Here is an 18,109-nt window from a genome sequence, read left to right on the forward strand (position 1 = left end):
CTTGGGGATTCTACTCAGGATGAGGCGAAAATCCCGCTTTGAATCTTCGTTTTTTTTTGTTTTTTTTTTTTTTTAAATTTAAATGGATTTTTAGTAAAGTTTTTTTTTTAATTTTTAAAAATTTTTTAGCTTTTTTTTCTTTTTTTAAAGAGGGATTAGCTCCTCCGGGCTGAAAGGAGCACAAAAGGCGAGGGTTGGGAGCAAAGATTGCCCGAACAAAGGGAAAAAAAGGAGGCGACAATGGAGCCTCTGTCCCTGCTCCTGTCACCTGCATCGCGGTGCCTTTTCCATGGAAACTCCTCCATTTCGTGGCCTTGCTCCCAATTTTCCCAGCCCAGCTGTTTTGGCCGGAGAAAAACCATTAAAAAACCGAAAAAAAAAATAAAATTAAAATAAAATAAACCCCCAAACCATTGTTCGCCCAACGGGTGCCACCCTGGTGAGGGCAAGGAGGGAATACCCTAAAAAATTCAATTTTTTTTGTGAGGAAAGCAAAATCAAGGATCTGCTTCCCAAATGGATTCGTGTCTTTCAGCAGAGGGGTGAAATAAATGGGTTTTTAAACCCAATTTTGAAGGCAAAGTGGGGTTTGGGAGCATCCAGGCTGTTCCTGAGCCTCGAGGTAGGTGGGAATATCCCAAAATTCCGTGTTTTAGGTAAGGAAATCAAAATCCGGGATCTGCTTCCCAAATGGATTCGTGTCTTTGAGCAGAGGGGGGAAATAAATGGGGTTTTTAAACCCAATTTTGAAGGCAAAGTGGCATTTGGGAGCCTCGAGGTAGGTGGGAATATCCCAAAATTCCATGTTTTGGGTAAGGAAACCAAATTCGGGGATCTGCTGCCCAAAGGGATTCATTTATTTGAGCAGAGGGGGAAATAAATTGATTTTTTCCCCCATTTTTGAAGGGGATTTGCGGAGCTGCATCCTGGCAGCCATTTTAGGAATCCTGGCAAAGGGAAGGGCTGGAAGGGGAATTCAATGGGAATCCCATTTAAATTCCAGGGTTTTGTTCCAAAAAAAAAAGATTTAATGGTGGGAGGGAGGCTGGAGCTTCACGGGCTGTTCAGCACCCAAAGTCTGCTGAACACACAGAAAAAAAAGCTTTTTTTTCACTAAAAAAGAGCAGATTTGGGGTTTTGTGGCCATTTCAGGTGTGATCAGCACTCGGCTGCTCCTGATTAAAAAATGGAATTTTTATCCTCTTGGATTCTGGATAAAACCAGAATTCAGCCCAAAAGGTGGATGAAGTCCATCCCTTCCCATCACTTTTTTGGTTTATTCCTAAATTTTATTCCCAAATTGCTCCACTCCAACCACAAAGGCAAGTCAGGGATGAGGAGCCAGCTGGAATTTGGGAATAAAACCACCCAGGTGAGGCTGTCAGCCAAAAAAAAAAAAAAAATCCTCAAAATCCCTCACATTTTGGGTTCCTTTTTCCAGGGAAAAATCTCAAGGCTGTTTTGTAAAAAAAAAACAACCCAAAACCCAAATAATTTACAAAAAAACCCAATTTTTTTGTTATTTTACAAGAGATTTTTGTTATTTTACAAGAGATTCAAGCAGTTGTTGAGGTGTGGGATAAATAAATAAATGAAATATTTTAGTGGATGGAATTAAACCAACATTCCTCAAAGAAGGAGGGAATTAATACCTTATTTTTCTTCCCAAATCCTAATTCCACCTCTAATTTTATTTTTTTGTTGGCATCTCCATGAGATCCAAGAACAGCTCTGAAAATGAATTAATTAAGCAAAAAACAGGCCAGGCTCACACCAACCATAGAAATGGAGCAGTTTTATTACAAAGGTTCTGAAAATTCAAAATAAACGCATCTTTAAAAAACCACAATAGATTTTCCCCTCCCTCCCCCGTTCCCCAGACACAAAGTTACACTGATCTTTCTCTTGCTTCACATAAAAACACTGAAAATCTGAGTGAAAACCTCACTCAGACCCCCAAAGAGACTAAAAAAACTCCACGGTGAGGTGGGAAAAAATAAAAATAAAAAAAAAAAAGGTGAGAGGGGAGAAAAAAAAAACGAGTTAAAAAAATAAACCCTTTGCAAAAGAACCTGTGTGAAGTTTTAGCAGCATTATTGGAGTTGAAACCCTCAGCAGTGCTCCCGTGGGAGGTGCAGAACCTCTGGAATTCCAGAGGGATCCCCCTGAGAAAGGAGAGCAGCAACTGCCTGAAAAATAAAAAGACAATTAAAAAAAAAATCCGAATTTCCCCCCCTGCCAAAAGTTGTTTTTTTTTTTCCCCTCAGCTGTACAAAAGGAGAGGTGAGAGGTCACAAAGGAGATTTGAGGGTGTGGGAGGAGCTGAGAAAACGCTCAGAGCCCCATCTGCTGTTCCCTCAGAAGGATAAAAAATTTGGGATTTATTGGCCCTGGGAGGGAAATTCAGTTGGAAAACTTGGCTTAAAAATCAGGGAAAAAAATCGGTTTTTTAGGGACACGGGTGAGGAAAAGCTGCCAGCCGGGCTCTGGGCTGGCTTTGAGGGGATTTCAGAGGAAAACGAAGCCAAAAGGGAGGAATTTTCTCCCCACCCAGAGAGGGGCATTAAAAACCAGGTAAAAAATCCCTTCCTGCCCTGGAGGTGCAGCAAATGCTGCCTCACTCCCTGGATCCAGGAGATCTCAGAAAAATGAACCACCCCCTAAGGGTGATTTTAATTTTACATCTTCCAGATCTGGGCTCTGTGGCTGATTCACTTTAAAAATAATAATAATTTAAAAAAAAAGACTTTTCAGGTTTCTTTTCAGCTGCTTCATCTCTTTCCCCAAGTTTGCTGCAGGGAGGAGCCAACACGATTTTGACCCTGAGAAGTGGCAGCAGCTGGCAGGATTTTGTTGGTTTTTTGGGGTTTTTTTGTTTGGTTGGTTGGTTGGTTTTTTTTTGTCGTGGTGGAATCCAGCTGAAAACCACAAAAGTCTCTCCCAGGTTTGGGAATTCTCCCATTAAAAACAACACCAAAAAAAAAAAAAAAAAGAGGAAAAGCAAGAATTGATGGCCATCTTTCCACCTAACCTGAAATGCAGACACTACTTCTACTTAAATTATTTCTTTTCCAGGGTTATTTCAGAGGAGAGAGGGAAGGGGAGGAAGTGATTTTTGTGATTTTTGTGTTTTTAGAGCCACACCAAGGAGGGGCAGTGGAAGGCAAAGGGTGAAAACTCCCTGGTCACCAAAGCTGGGCTGCTCCCAGTGGAGTGCAGCAAGGAATAATTTACAGTTCTCCAGTCATTTATACAATTATATAGAAATATATACAGAAAACATATATAAAATAGAAATCCTGTGGGGAGGAGGCAGCCCAGGAGCTCAACCTATGACAAGCTGCAGCCACCTCAGGTGGATTTTGTCTCTTCCTTCACCCTGGGGAAGCAAAAAAGAAAAGGATTTGGTTTAAATCAACAATTTGGGTTTGGAGCTAACAACAAGGTTTAAAAGTGTTGCTTATCTGGCTCATTTTCAGCTAAAATTTAATATAATTTAATTTGTTAATATACTGCTGAAGGAAAGAGCAGTAGTTTGATTTTTCATCCCTCTCAACACCTACAAACTTCTTCCAATGAGGAATCTGTGACAAAGCCACCCAAAGTGCCACCCAAATTGTCACATCAGCCCCTCAATGCTCCCAAACCCCCTGGGTGTGGGCAGGAGCCAGGCTCACCCTTTGGGTTCTGCTGCTGCTGCTGCTGCTGCTGCTGGTGGTGCTGGTGCTTTTTCCTCTTTTGCTTTTTCCTCTTCCTTCTCATCTGGGAAAAAAAAAATAAATAAAATTAAAGACCCAGAGCAGTGCAGGAGGAAAAATTCCAGGCAGAATTGCAGGAGGTGCCAGCTCTGCTGCTCACCTTTCTTCTCCTCTTCCTCCTTCTCCTCCTCTGCCTTCACACGTTTGGCTTTTTTGAAGTTGGCGACGTTCTTGCGCCCTCCCTCCCCCTCGTCCTCGGAGTCAGAGAATTCCTCGTCACAGGATATTCTCTTGTTGGAATTTCGGACTGCAAGGGGAGAGGACAAAGCTTGGCCGAGCAGATTTTCAACATCAGGAGGTTCCCAGCATGTGGAGCTCACAGAAATCAGGATTAGGCCACCATAAAAGTGTTTTTTTGTGGGATTTGCTGCATCTCTGAACTCGTCCCTTCCCACCTGCTCCAAGACCATGTGGACAATTTGGATTAGGCACAGTCTAGACCTGACAGCAGGTTTAGAACCAGTCTGCCAGTGCCAAATCTGTCTGCCACATCCCAAGGGCCAAGCTGGATAGAAAACTCCATTTCTCACTGCTGGGATCACACCCAGGATTCTGCCAAGGAGTCTGGCCCAGCACTCAGCAACTGCTGAATTCTCCCTTGAAAATCAAAGTTGTTCCCATTATGGTGGCAGGAGAGATCTTGCAGTGCTCTGTCTTACAAAAATCCAGCAGGGAGGTGGGAATGGATTCAAATCTGTGGGGTCTGTGGGGTGTGTGGGGGTCTGTAGGAGCTGTGGGACTCGTGGGAGCTGTGGGGTCTGTAGGGATTTGTGGGATCTGTGGGATCTGTGGGACCTGTGGGATCTGCAGGGGTTTGTGGGGTCTGTGAGACCTATGGGAGCTGTGGTGTCTATGGTGTCTGTGGGGTCAGCACCCAGCAGGAGCAGGGTGTGTCCCTATATGGGTTAAAAGGGAGATGAAAACCAGAGTTTAAACCCTGGGACAGAGCCTGAGGTGAAGCTCCAGCCCCTCCCCGGGGTTTTTGGGGGTTCCACAAAGCTCCAGCCCGAGGGTTTGGCTCTGGCTGTCCCCACAAACCAAGGGGGCTAAATCCTGGAGTCAGAATTGCATTTAAACCCTACATCCTCCTCGTGAAGAGCTCAAGGATCCTGCTCAGCTTTGGGCTTTTCCCAGCACAATTCAATTCCCAGCACCTACTGGAAATGCGTTTTTCAGGATCATCCTCCTCCTCATCCCCACTGTCTTCCTGCACAGCGTCCTCAGGAATTGGCTGCATCTGGACCCCGGGAGCGTGAGGGAGCATCCTCAGGTTCTCGAAGAGCCGCTGCCTGGAGCCAGCCAGGGAAGGACACTTTGTCACCAGGGGCCACCCAAGGCCACCAGCCCCTGTGGAAGGCTCGTTCCCCCAGCACTCACTTGATTTTCTCCAGGTATTCGTTGGTGTTCTGGTTGGTCATGTTGGAGGGGCTGATGTGCAGCTTGAAGTCTGGCCCAAAGTACTCAAAGTAGTCGTTGTATGGAAGTTCTGGAGGGGAATTAATGGTAATTAACACCAAATTATCAGCAGGAACAGCTACAGCACTCAGGAATGCAGAAGGGATGATGCAGAGGTAACAAAGGCAGCAGCAGAATCTCCCTGAGCTCCTGGGGGTACCAGTGCTGCCCAGCCCTGCTGCAGGGCTCCAGGGATGTTGGAACTCAAAATGTCCCTCAGACATTTGTGGAGGTTCCAGGCCCAGCTCAGAAGCATTTGAGACCCTGGCAGGCAGCTGGAAACAGCTGTGATTTTGGGTTTGAGCCATGGAATGATTTACCAACCTTGCAGGAAGAACAAGAAGTCACAAAAGTTTAGATGTTATAGTAGAAGTAGTCACAAAGTAGAGGGAAGAATTTCTGAGTGCTGTACAGGGGGGTTTAGTTTCATACATGGGGGTCAGAGGTTTTAAGATGGAGGAATTTGGGCCTGCCCTGTCCTCTCTCTTTCTTCTTCCTCACCTCCATGTTCTTGGTGATGTTGGCACTCACAGATTGGTTTAGAGTAGAAAATCACCATTTAATATAGGTAATGGGCATTGGGGAAAAACTATAAACATTTAACACGTAATGTTACCCCCCTGGGGTGGGGAGAGAGAAGAAGCAGTCGGGAGTAAGAGAGGATGTCAGGGTGTGTGTGTGCCTCTGCCTGAGCTGTGAGCAAACCACAGCAGCCCCAGAAGAAAATCTTTTAGAGAACTTGCAATAAACTGCCTTGAGAGCGGACAGCAGAGACTGCTGAGCCTTTCTTTGGAGGCACGGGTTGGAGGAGAAGTTTTTCCACCACACGGAGCCACCCCTGACCCAGGGTGGGCTCTGGCACAGGGGGAGTTACCATTGGGAATTTCAGTGTCCAGAGCCACGGCGGTCTCGTAGGTCCAGCAGCGAGCCACGTTGCGGATCGTGTACCCCCCTCCTCCCAGCATCAGCATGGGCAGGTTAAAGCTCTTCACAAACTCCACACACTTGGCGTGGCCTGCAGCACAAAGAAACAAGGGCACACTTATCCAGAGCTTCCCTCTGGCTGCCCTGGCAGGGGTCAGAACCCCCCTGGACAGAGTCCCCAGAGACACAGTCTGTGATCTCTGTCCATGGAAAAGAGTTTTCAACCTCACAGGATGAATTACCAGCTTTGAGTGTTTGATATCAGTAATAATTAAGTGTGGCATGGGTGCAAAAGTAAAATTTTAAGATTCTAGATTAGGGGTTCAAAAGGGACAAGATGGAGGAAATTGGGTGTGCCTTGTCCTTTTTCTCCTTCTTCATGCCCTCCATGTTTCACTGTGGTGTTGGCATTTTTCTGTTGGTTCAGGCTGGGGACACACTGTCCAACGTAGGTGACAGATATTGGCACGTTATTGTAAATCCAGCACAGGTAGTTTGTGGTATTTAATGTTTGTACCATCCCACTGAGGGCAGAGCCCCACACGCTGCCCTGCAGGACAGAGCTGCGGCAGGGCAGCAGAACATGTTAGAGATAAACAGAATAAACAACCTTGAAACAGCACAGACCAATTATGGCTTCTGCTTTGGCAGCGGGGCTGACAGACAGAGACTTTCTACAATCTGGGAATCATCAATACCACAGATTCCAACACACACTCATGGCATAAATGCCAATTTTCCCAGGGAATGCCCTGCTGTGCCCGTGGCAGGGCAGCTCCTACCTTTGATGGTGAGGTTGAAGCAGCCCAGCCTGTCCCCAGACAGGGAATCGGAGCCGCACTGCAGGACAACGGCGCTGGGCTGGAACGTCTCCATCACCTTGGAGATCACCTGAACAACAAAGCCCCGTCACCCCCTGCCCACAGGCCACTGTCACAGCAGCACAGTGACAGTGACACCACCCCTGGTGCCCTGACACCGAGGAGCTCCCACACAGACCCCGATCGCTGGGGGACTGGGGGATCACTCCGTCTCACAAAAACAGGGTGGGACCCTGGCTGGATGCACACTTAGGATTTATTTATTATCTGTCTGTATCACACAAGCAAAAAGCAAGAGACACAGAGAAACAGCAACATCCATGCAAATCCACATCAGAGAGGGGCTGGCAGCTTATGCAAAGCCTTTTTCTGCATATTCTCTGAACCAACAGCATAAAAGGTGCAAAGTCATTATACTCTAACCAATAAAAGGAGCCACGTGGGTTTAACAAAAGGACTTCTGTGAACCTCAAACAATACACAATAATTCATTATATGAGATTGAAACCTTTTATATCTTTGCAAAGCATATCTCTAGGACTTTTCACATCCCAAACTATCAAAAAGTTCTTGTTCTTTCTTGTTCCTGATGATAAATATAAATGTATTCACTTGGTTCTTACTTTCCTAGCTTCCCATGAGAAGGTTTTGAAATTTCCCAGCCTTTCTCAGCTTTATGTTTACTTTCTGGGGCCTTTTTGCACTTTCTAAAGTCTTTTACCTTTTTATATTCCTACACAGAGCCCTTGGTGAGTCTTGTCACAGAAAAAAACCCACAAAAACTCAATAAAATCCCCCAAAGAATGGCCCTAAAGACAAAGTGGGAGGCACAGAGGATCCCTGAGCAGAGGAGGCTTCACTTACAGGTTTGAAAATGGCTTCGTAGGACTCGTCGTCGATGCCGTCCCGCAGCGGGTAATTGACAGCGTAATACTTCCCTTTGCCTGCCCCGATGTCCTGTGGGGTGAGAGAGGAACCAGAGCTCACCAGAAACCCAAATTATGCCCCAAAATGGGAAAAGAACCTCGGAACACAGTCTAATCCAGATATTAAGCCAGAGTAATTAATATTGTTAAATATTAACGATTTACTGCAGAGACGCACAGCAGCGGTCTGGGCTGGTCAGAGCAGTCGTTGAATCTGTTCATTTTACTTTAAAATAAAAATAAAATATTCTACACTAAAAGATTATCTGTTTTAACGTTTCTTTTTATCAATATCACACCCAAAGTGGTTTATTAAAAATTGTTATTTCATTTCTGGTGCAGCACCAAGCTCTTGGCACGGTTGAAAAAATACAAATCCTGAGTGAAAGATGAGAGGATTTAGATTAAAAAATACCACAGCTCCTGTAAAAATCCTATAAAAATAAATAAAGGACCGGTCACCTCTGAGAAGTTCTGTCACAAGTCACAGGTGACACTCTGAGTCACAGCAGGAAATGCCAATAAAAATCCACTCCCTGAGAAACCTTCACCCAGGAGTTTTTGTCACCAAGCTGGGGCTGCGAGGCGACCAAAATGTCACTTTCAGAGTCATTCTGGTGAGCACCAGAGAGACTGAGAGCAAAGATTCGGGTTGAATAAATGCCCACCCACCCCTCTGCCCTCTGTCACACAGGGACAGCCAGGACAGCTGGAGAAAAGCCCAAATTTCCTGGGGATTTGGTGGCTCTCACCCTCAGGTCCCCAGTTCCTGGGAAATATTCTCCGTATTTGTGGAAGGACACGGTCATGACCCTGTCTGTGGTGTAAAAAGCCTCCTCCACCCCGTCCCCGTGGTGGATGTCGATGTCAATGTACAGCACCCGCTGGTGGTACCTGGAAAAAAAATCAGAATATTGCATTTATTCCAAGGAAAAAGTGCCTCTGAGCAGAGGAAACTGGGAGGTGAGCACGGAATTCAGGCCAGGATTGGCAGGGGAAGGAGCTGCAGGGAAGGGACAGCAGCAGAACAGAAAATAAAAGTGACTTTTGCTGCTGAGTTTGTTTCACATTCAGTTTGGGCAGATTCAGCCACTAAAAGTGCATTTTTAGGCACATTTTTATGCACATTTTTCTGCCCAAGCCTCCCACAGTGAGGTTTGCCTGGAGCCAGAAGCTGTCACAGAGCCATGGGTGGGACAAAGAACAGCAGGAAAAAAATGTAACTCCCAAAAAGCTCCAAAAATCCTCAGCCTCCTGCTGGGGCAAACCTTGCACTGGGGGCATTCCAAATTGCAAGTCTCAATTTGAGGGTGAGCCCTGAACCCATGGGTATCCCTGTGCCAGACACTGCTGGAGGAGAAAGAAATCCCAGAGGAGCTGGGATTTATTTCTAATACCCAAAATCAGAATTAGAATAGAATAGAATAGAATAGAATAGAATAGAATATTTACTTATCATACTATAAACATATTTATTATAATAGTATAAATATTGTAATTGTTTCTAATAAATAATAAAGTATTTAATAATATGTTATATAATTATCTATATTAGAAATATTTAAATTATTGATATATCATGTATTGTTATATAAGTATATAAAATTATATAAAATATTTTACATATACTATTATTATATAAGTATATATAGTATATTTGATATATATAATATTATTGTATTATATATATACTCTAATCTATATTGTAATTATATAATTATATAATAAAATATTATGATAGTAGAATGTAGTAATAGTAGTGTAATATATATTATATAATAATATAATATTATATTATAATACTAATATAGAATGATATATATATACACTAATATATTATATTATAATAAAATAATATATGTAGTAAATATTATATTAATCATATTACATTATATTACATTACATTACTATATTATATTATAATATAGCATACATTATCTATTCTATTCTATTCTATTCTATTCTATTCTATTCTATTCTATTCTTCTTACATTCTATTCTTGGTTCTTACTTTCCTAGCTTCCCATGAGAAGGTTTTGAAATCATTTGGTTCTTACTTTTCTATTCTATTCTATTCTATTCTATTCTATTCTATTCTATTCTATTCTATTCTATTCTATTCTATTCTATTCTATTCTATTCTATTCTATTCTATTCTATTCTATTCTATTCTATTCTATTCTATTCCATTCCATTCCATTCCATTCCATTCCATTCCATTCCATTCCATTCCATTCCATTCCATTCCATTCCATTCCATTCCATTCCCAGAAATCCCTTTTGGATTTTTTTTTCCCAAATCTCCCAAAATCCCTTTAGGGACAGAGGGGAGCAGAGCCCAAAAGACCAGACAAAAGCAGGAATAATGACGAATGCTGAGGAGCACCGCCGTACTTGAGCAGCTCCAGGATGGCCAGGACGATGTCGTTGACGTAGCAGAAGCCGGACGCTTCGGATTTCTTGGCGTGGTGGAGGCCCCCGGCCCAGTTCACTGCGATGTCTGTCTGCTGCTTGTTCAGCTTCACCGCGCTGGCTGCGGGGAGACAGAGATCACAGGGAGAGACAGAGGTCACAGGGAGGGAGAGACACAGACCCCCGGGCTGTGTGGGGCTGCACAAAGCTCTTGCTCTGAGTTCTTAAAGAATTACGGATATCGATCCAGTACCCACCCAACTGTGATGGACAGAAATTCTGTAACAGTTTAAAGTTAGAAACTGCGTGTTTACAAAGCTCCTGCTCTGAATTCTTCAAGAAATAAGGATATTGATCAAGTACCAACACCCAACCGTGACAGACAGAACTTCTGTAACAGTTTAAAGTTAGAAACTGCGTGTTTACAAAGCTCCTGCTCTGAATTATTAAAGAAATATGGATGTTGATCCAGTACCAACACCCAACTGTGATAGACAAAACTTCTGTAACAGTTTAAAGTTAGAAAGTGTGTGTTTACAAAGCTACAATTTCTGAATTATTAAAGAAATACGGATGTTGATCTAGTAGCAACACCCAAGTGTGATGGACAAAAATTCTGTAACAGTTTGAAGTTAGAAAGTTTATGTTTATTGTGTGTGGGATAGTTCCCAAATATACACCATGCCTTTCAGGTGATTAGAGAGCATTCACCCTTTTATCCATCCAAGTATTGAATACCCAAAATACAAATGCATATTCATCATTTTGGTACATCCCCTTCCTCATTTCATAGGCTAATAATTTCAAAAACTATTCAGCATGTGTAGTTTCTTCCTTGAAATGGGTCGGTGGGAATTATTAAAGAAATATGAATATTGATCTAGGACCGATACCCAACTGTGACAGACAAAAACTCTCCAACAGTTTAAAGTCAGAAAGTGTGTGTTTATTGTGTGTGGGATCGCTCCCAAATCCACACTGCACCTCTCAGGTGATTACAGAGCCCTTTTATCCATACAAGTATTGAATACCCAAAATACAAATATTCATCATTTTGGTACATCCCCTTCCTCACTTCCTATGCTAATCATTTCAAAAAGTTATGAAGCATGCATAATTTGTTCCTTGAAATGGGTCGGTGTCCCTTTCATGGGGAGGGGGTCCCAAAATGAGGAAGTAAATGAAGTCTTCCTCCTTCTGACCTTTCTACCTTTTCAATGCAAAGATAACAAATGAACTCTTGGTAGAACTCCCATTCCTTGTCTTCAATTGGTTTCTGAACAGAGGAGGCCCACAATTGTCTTATGTTCTAAAAGCTATTTGTCAGTTTATATTCTTCATTATAAACCCAGCTAACTAAACATTGTGCTGACAGGCAATCAGTTATTAGTTAACTACTAACTCTTAACTTCATCAAGACCTACTCATTTATTTTAATTAACTCTAGTAAGGCTTCTCTCTTAACTAAAATCTTAGCTCTTCTAAAATCTCTAAATTCCCTAAAGTTTATGTTTCAGCTCAAGGGTTTGACTCTGGGTGTCCCCACAAAGCAAGGGAAAATTGGAAATATTTCTCATCATGAAATATTTCTCTCATTAGGTATTTCTCATCGTTCCCACTTCTGCTTCAGAGCAGGAAAATCCCCACAAACCCAGCAGCCAGCTGGGGCCACACTGGAGAAAATCAGGATTTCTCAGAGGCCTAAAGAGATCAAGGTTTTAGCTGAGATAAATTCAGGTCATTGAGTAGAAGTTCTCCTCCCCCAGCCCCTTCCATCAACTTTGTGCACATTCTGCAATCTGCCAGGATCCAAGAAAAAACAGGAATTCTGTGGAATTCTCCAGCCTGGGAGCAGAGAGAGCACGGAGCTGCTTCAGAACCTGCTGCAGTGAGTGCTGGGGAGCTGCTGGCACAGGAAATACAGGCTGGAGGTGTCACTGTGGCAGCACAGCCACAAAGCTCTCAGGCTGTGCACACAAACAGCTTTGCTGTCAGTTGTGAGAAAATAAAAAAACTTTTCAATGTTCCAGCTCTCAAACCTTTCAGTTTCGGCTTTGCCTCATGTCCAGGGTTGTGTTTTTTTTAAAAACAGCAGCTAAATCACCCTGGTCTTTCCTTTCCAGGTTGTGCCTGCTCAGAGTGAGACTTTTACAACTTTTATTTCAATGTAAAGCCCAAGTTAGTTGTTTTTTTTGGGTGGTTTTTTTTTTTTTTTTTTTTTTTTTTTTTTTTAATTTAACCGTGCTGTTGTGGTTTTGTTTTAACTCCTTTTTAACTTTTTGTTTTTGCTTTAACTCACTGGTGATGCTACGGAGCCATTCACACCTGCAGTGATGTAACCCAAATTAGTGATTAACAAATGGAAAGGGATTCAACAGGCAAAGCTTGGAGAAATCTGGATTTCGTTGTTAAATCAACAACAGGTTCACAGAGACAGAATATAAAACACAATAAAAAACACACAGGATCTGTGATCTTACCAACAGAGCCTCCAGCAGAGAGCTGACAGAACTCAAAGAGCCCATCAAACACAGGGCAGTCCTCCCCAACATTAACTGGAAGAGAATGGAAAAGAGTCATTAAAATAAAAGCAGAAATAAAACCCAAATTTTACACCAACATTTGGATTTGAAAAGTGGCCAAAAGTGTTAAACAAAATGCTGTGATCACATGATGCAATGGAAATGTGTGGCTGACACTTTGCACTCGCCTCAACTTCAAATCACAGTTTTGGCTTCTCAGCACAACTGGGGTTTCAGCTTCACTAAATTTTTACTGTAATTAATTCCACTATTAGAAATAGTTATTCATTACAAGAAATTAAACCTCAGGACCTTTGATTTACTCTGCCCAAGTCTGGCATGCAAAAATGGAATTAGAGACTGTTCATTCCCTTTCCAGCAGGTTTTGTTGAAGAAAAGCTCAGTCCTTGGCATGTTTAATTTTCACATTTTGGCTTTTTCAGGAATAAAAATAGTGCGGAAAACACTGAGCACCAGAGAGAGCAGAGTGTTCATGAGCTGTGGCTGCTCCAGGGGTAAACAGATCAGTTTGGGTAAAAATTACATTTTGCTGGATGTCATTTGGTGGATTAAAGAATATCAGGGACTTGGGGGAGGCTTTCAGTGTGTATTAATCATGAACCTTGTGCAGAACTATCTGTCCCCTTCAGCTCCCAGGGGGTTTCCAAGAGTGAAATGTTGTTTAAATGAAGCTTGAGCTCTCCCCACTGGTTGTCTGGGCTTGTTAGAAATCTATTTTGCCAAAAAAAAGCGCCATCAACTCAGAGTGCCTGAGACACCAAATCCGGGTTTTTGTACCATTAAAGAGCCTCTCTGTGGATTGGAGAGGTTGGAACAAGACGTCAGCTCACAATTAATCTACAAAATCATCAGGTATTGATGATTTTGCCCCATTTCCAAGCTGCCACTGTCCTGAAAATCCTTCAGATTTGGGGCAGAATTGAGAGGTTGGGGCTTTTTAATTTGCTGGTTTTAAATGCCCCAACTCTTCTGGCTGAAGATGAGCACTAACACAAAATCCACAGAAATGGAAAAATTCTGTCATCTCCAAGCCAGGAAAGGAATTTAGGCAACGAGAAAAACCCAAAATACAACCAGGTCAAAGGATTTCCCTCAGCTCCTTTAGCCTGAGAGAGGAACCTGTTTTAAAAGTGTTTTATTCACCAGAAAAATCTAAAAAAGCCAAATCAGGAGAACAAGAACTGAGAGAAGTTTATCCCAAAGTTCTGGAGCTGGGCTGGGATTGCCAGATTTTCAGCTGCAGCATCACTCACATCTCTGCATCTGCTTGCTGTACTCAGACATGTTGTCAGGGCGGATGGACCTCAGGAATTTGATGTAATCATCGCTGTGGTACTTGGTCATCTCCTCTGCATTGGCCTTGTGAGGACGCTGCAAGGACAGCAACACAGCAAGGATGGCTCTGGGATTCATTCCCCCCCTCATTCCCATCTCCAGCCCCAGATTTACCCCCAGGAGCTGTGAAAAGTATCAAAGCAGCAGTGTTAAATAAGAAAAACTGAATTTGGAGGGCAAGAACGGCACTGTTGGCGAGTGTTACATATGCAGACATGGAAATAAATTGAATTTCAAAGATAAAAAACAGTTTTCCAGTCTCCAAAACCTCTCTGAAGCACAGAACCCCTCACTTCACCCCTGAGAAGAAACCATAAATACATCAGTACAACTGATTGGGGTTTATTTCTTTCCTGTCAGAGAAAAAGCTCCAATTAAAGCCTGAAACAACAATGGTGACATCCAATAATGAGCAGCAGAACTTACATAGATCTCCATCTTCCTGTAGAGCCCATAGTTGAGCAGGAGGTTGTGGGTCATGCGGATCCTGTGGGGTTTCATGGGATGTCCTTGGCCATAATAATAATTCCCAACATCCCCTGGAAGCAGAAAGGAGTGCAGAGGGAATCATCAGCTCCTCTGGGATTTATTCCTCCTCCTCTCCCACCTTCCTGGCACAGGGATATCCATGGATTCAGGGTTGGGAATTTGGAATTCCACCAGCGCAAGGTGTGCCTGTCTTTGGGAAGGGGCTGGAATTGGATCTTTGGTGCTGGAGCAGCTTCCAACCCCAACTACTCGATGGCTGTGGCAGTACAGAGGGAGAATCTCCAAAATTTTGGGTCAGAGGAGCTCAGGCTGAGTGGCAGGGACGTGCCCCAGGTTCCAGGGGGTGCAGGGAGCAGGAGCCCTGGAGTTAATCCCAGCTCACACAGTGACTCAGCCCAGGAACACCCGGCCTGTGCCTCACTTTCCTCCTGTTTACCCACGGGAAAAGGGATCCAGGGAACTCTGGACTCTGCAAACACCACCCAGCTCTGCTTTTACAGCTCCACACTTGGTTTCATCCCTTTTTATCCCTTCAAATCCTCCAGAGGATTCCCAGGCCTTTCCAGCCACCCCCCAGGAATTATTTTATGGGACCAGGGGAACAAAGTCACCTTCCCACATGGATTTTCTCCTCCAAACTGATCTCACACCTCACTGATAAATGGGGTTTTTATTCCACCTCCTTTCCCAGGGGCACTCATTTCCCTGAAATTCACAGGAATTTCCCTTTTAGATTTCTGCCTGATTTGGCTGCAGGGAGCAGGAATCTCTCCCAGGCTTCATTTTCCTGGGAAACCAGCCCAAGCTGTTCCTGGGCTGGAACAACTCCTGCTCCTTTAGGGAAGCAGGGGATCCAAGCCGGTCTGGCTGGTGACTCAGAAGGGAGAATTCACATTTCATCACCACTCTCCACCTTCAGCAGAAGCAGTTTTTTTCCTCCTGTGGACATGGATCTATTTTCAGGAAGGAAAAGGAGATGCCAAAAGTGCAAATCCCACATCCAGGCAAGTCTGCTGCTGGAATTGACCTGTCTGTGGAGCTCTGGGGGGATGTTCTTTCAGTAAATAGAATTTTTTTTTCAGTTAAAATCACTTTTTTTCTCACTAAAAATAATCATATTTTCTGACATTTTGGCAAACCATGCTGGTGTAACCATCCTGCCAGTTTTAGGGATGGATTTTACTACCTCTAAATCAAGATTTGGGGAACTTGTAAGAGATGTTTGAGGCTGTACATAGAAAATAGAAGCACAGAACTCAGAGAAGCTTTTAAAAAATCCCCATCAGCTGTCCAGGGAATGCCCTGGGCCAACCCTGAGCTCCTGTTCCCTGTGCTGAGCACATCCCAAGCCCTGTGGATCCCTGGATGAGCTCAGCTGCTCCTGGACGTCAGAGCAGATTAAGGAGTGTGAACTGAGCAGGCTCTGCTGGGGTTAAACAAATCCCTCCATCAGGAGGCTCTGAATGGAGAAATTCCACCCAAATCTTTCCTCAGCCACTCAGGATTGCAGGGAAGGACCCCAATTCCTTAATCCCATGAAATTCAGGGAATTTGCACAGCAGGTTGGGCTGCTCCAACCTCCCAGCGTGGAAAAGAAAAGGCTCCAATCCACAAATTATTTATTTCCTCTCAGTAAAAGCAGCTTTTTACCCCTCAGCTGTGGATGTTGAAAAGCTGCTCAGAAAAAGAACAGTAAAAAGGAAAAAAATAAAGAAAAAAAAAGAAGGCCCTAAAACCTCACCACAAACTATGGAACCCAAATTGGTGAAATTCTTGTGCAGCAAAGACCTGCAGGGCAGGAGCATTTCATATTTCAGATATAATTCAATGCCTTTAAAAATTATAACCCAGCAGGGCTGAAAAACTATTTGAGGGGGAAAAAAAAAATCACATTTTTAGAGGGGGGAAAAAAGCCCTCGGCATAGGATTTGGAAAAGCCTCCTTCCTTAGAGAGGGAAAAAGTAGCAAGAAGAAGTTTTTTATTTGATTTCAGGCCAAAAACCGTGTGGGAGCAGAGGATTGCACAAGGTCTGTGACACAAGGTGAGCACAGAGGCAGTGAAAAAGGAGCAGGGGAAGGCAGAGGGGCAGCACTGGGATTGCTCAGCCCCACAGGACAGCCAGGGAGGGATTTGGGATTTGTTCCTTCCCTGCTGCACAGGGATGCTGAGGCAGCCCCAAAAGGAGCCACCATCCACACAGCCACGCAGCCACCCTGGCTCCCAAAAGCTTTTTGTCCCCTGATGACCCCAAAAACGCCGTCCCAGGAGTGCCTCATCCTCCTCAGAGCCCAAAATCCTCCTCCAGCATCTCAGCACTCAAAGCCTCTCCTGGCCTCCAGCCCCTCTCACCAACCCCAGACCCTTCCCAGCCTTTCCCATCTCCCAAATCCCCAGATCTCCACATTTCCCCATCCCCCTGTTCTTCCCCCAAATCCTCAGATCTCCACATTTCCCCATCCCATCCCAAACCCCTGATCTTCCCTCAAATCCCCAAATTTCCCCATCCCCCTGATCTTCCCCCAAATCCCCCAATCTCCCCATCCCATCCCATCCCTCTGATCTTCCCCCAAATCCCCAAATTTCCCCATCCCAACCCCCTGATCTTGCCCCAGATCCCCAAATTTCCCCTACCCCCTGATCTTACCCCAAATATCCCCATCCCAACCCCCTGATCTCCCCCAATCTCCCAAATCCCCCCATCCCAACCCCCCGATCTTCCCCCAAACCCTCAAATTTCCCCATCCTATTCCCCCGATCGTCCCCCAAATTTCCCCATCCCACCCCCCGATCTCCCCCACTCTTCCCATTCTCCTCTCCAGCGCTCCCCATACCCCTGCCATGCCCTCCACACGCTTCCTACGCCTCTCAACCCCATTAAAAACCCCACACAACCCTTGATCCCCATGCCCTGACCGCCCCTGCCCATCAATACCCCCAATACCCATCCCAAAACCTCTAAACCCCCTCACCTCCATGACCCCAATGATCCCCCATTACCAACCTCTCATCTCACCCCCAGCACCCCCATCCTCCCTCAGTGACCCCATTACCCTCACCCCGCTCTCCATTACCCCCTCAGTGACCCCTCACCCCCTCATTCTCCCCTCACTCCTCACCCCCGCCTCCTCCGTCCGCGATGCCCCCTCAGCCCCCCACTCCCCCCCGCCCCGGGACGGCTCCCCCGCGGCCCGGCAGCCCTGAGGGGGTGCCCGCAGCCCCTCACCATCGTAGTAGTAGCAGACTTTGCGCTTCGTGCCCTGCGTCAGCGCCATTTTCCTGCCTCCCCTCACAGCGCCCGACCCGCCGCCGCGCCGCGCACCCAACCCCGCCCGCCCCGGGCCCGCGGGCCCGCCTCCCGCGCCGGGCCGTCCAATCGCAGCTCTCCGTTCCTCCCCCTCCCGCCTGCTGACCAATGGCAAGGCGCAGCGGCACCTAGCAAGTTAGG

General features: G+C 44.9%; 1 protein-coding gene across 1 annotated transcript; it reads right to left on the reverse strand.

The window, feature by feature from the left end:
• Positions 1–1,780: 1,780 nt before the first annotated feature.
• HDAC1 (histone deacetylase 1) lies at positions 1,781–18,017 on the reverse strand. The gene is made up of 14 exons (XM_030290382.4): positions 17,888–18,017; positions 14,601–14,713; positions 14,093–14,210; positions 12,777–12,851; positions 10,279–10,417; positions 8,637–8,778; positions 7,823–7,915; positions 6,920–7,028; positions 6,088–6,228; positions 5,136–5,244; positions 4,917–5,047; positions 3,859–4,005; positions 3,678–3,762; positions 1,781–3,379 (listed from the first exon to the last, which is right to left on the reverse strand). Exons 1-14 carry the CDS (start codon positions 17,934–17,936, stop codon positions 3,352–3,354), a joined length of 1,479 nt encoding a protein of 492 aa, XP_030146242.4. The 5' UTR covers positions 17,937–18,017; the 3' UTR covers positions 1,781–3,351.
• Between the last annotated feature and the right edge of the window lie 92 nt (positions 18,018–18,109).

The sequence above is a fragment of the Taeniopygia guttata genome, chromosome 23 (assembly GCF_048771995.1).
Source record: "Taeniopygia guttata chromosome 23, bTaeGut7.mat, whole genome shotgun sequence".
NCBI classification, from domain to species: Eukaryota; Metazoa; Chordata; class Aves; order Passeriformes; family Estrildidae; genus Taeniopygia; species Taeniopygia guttata.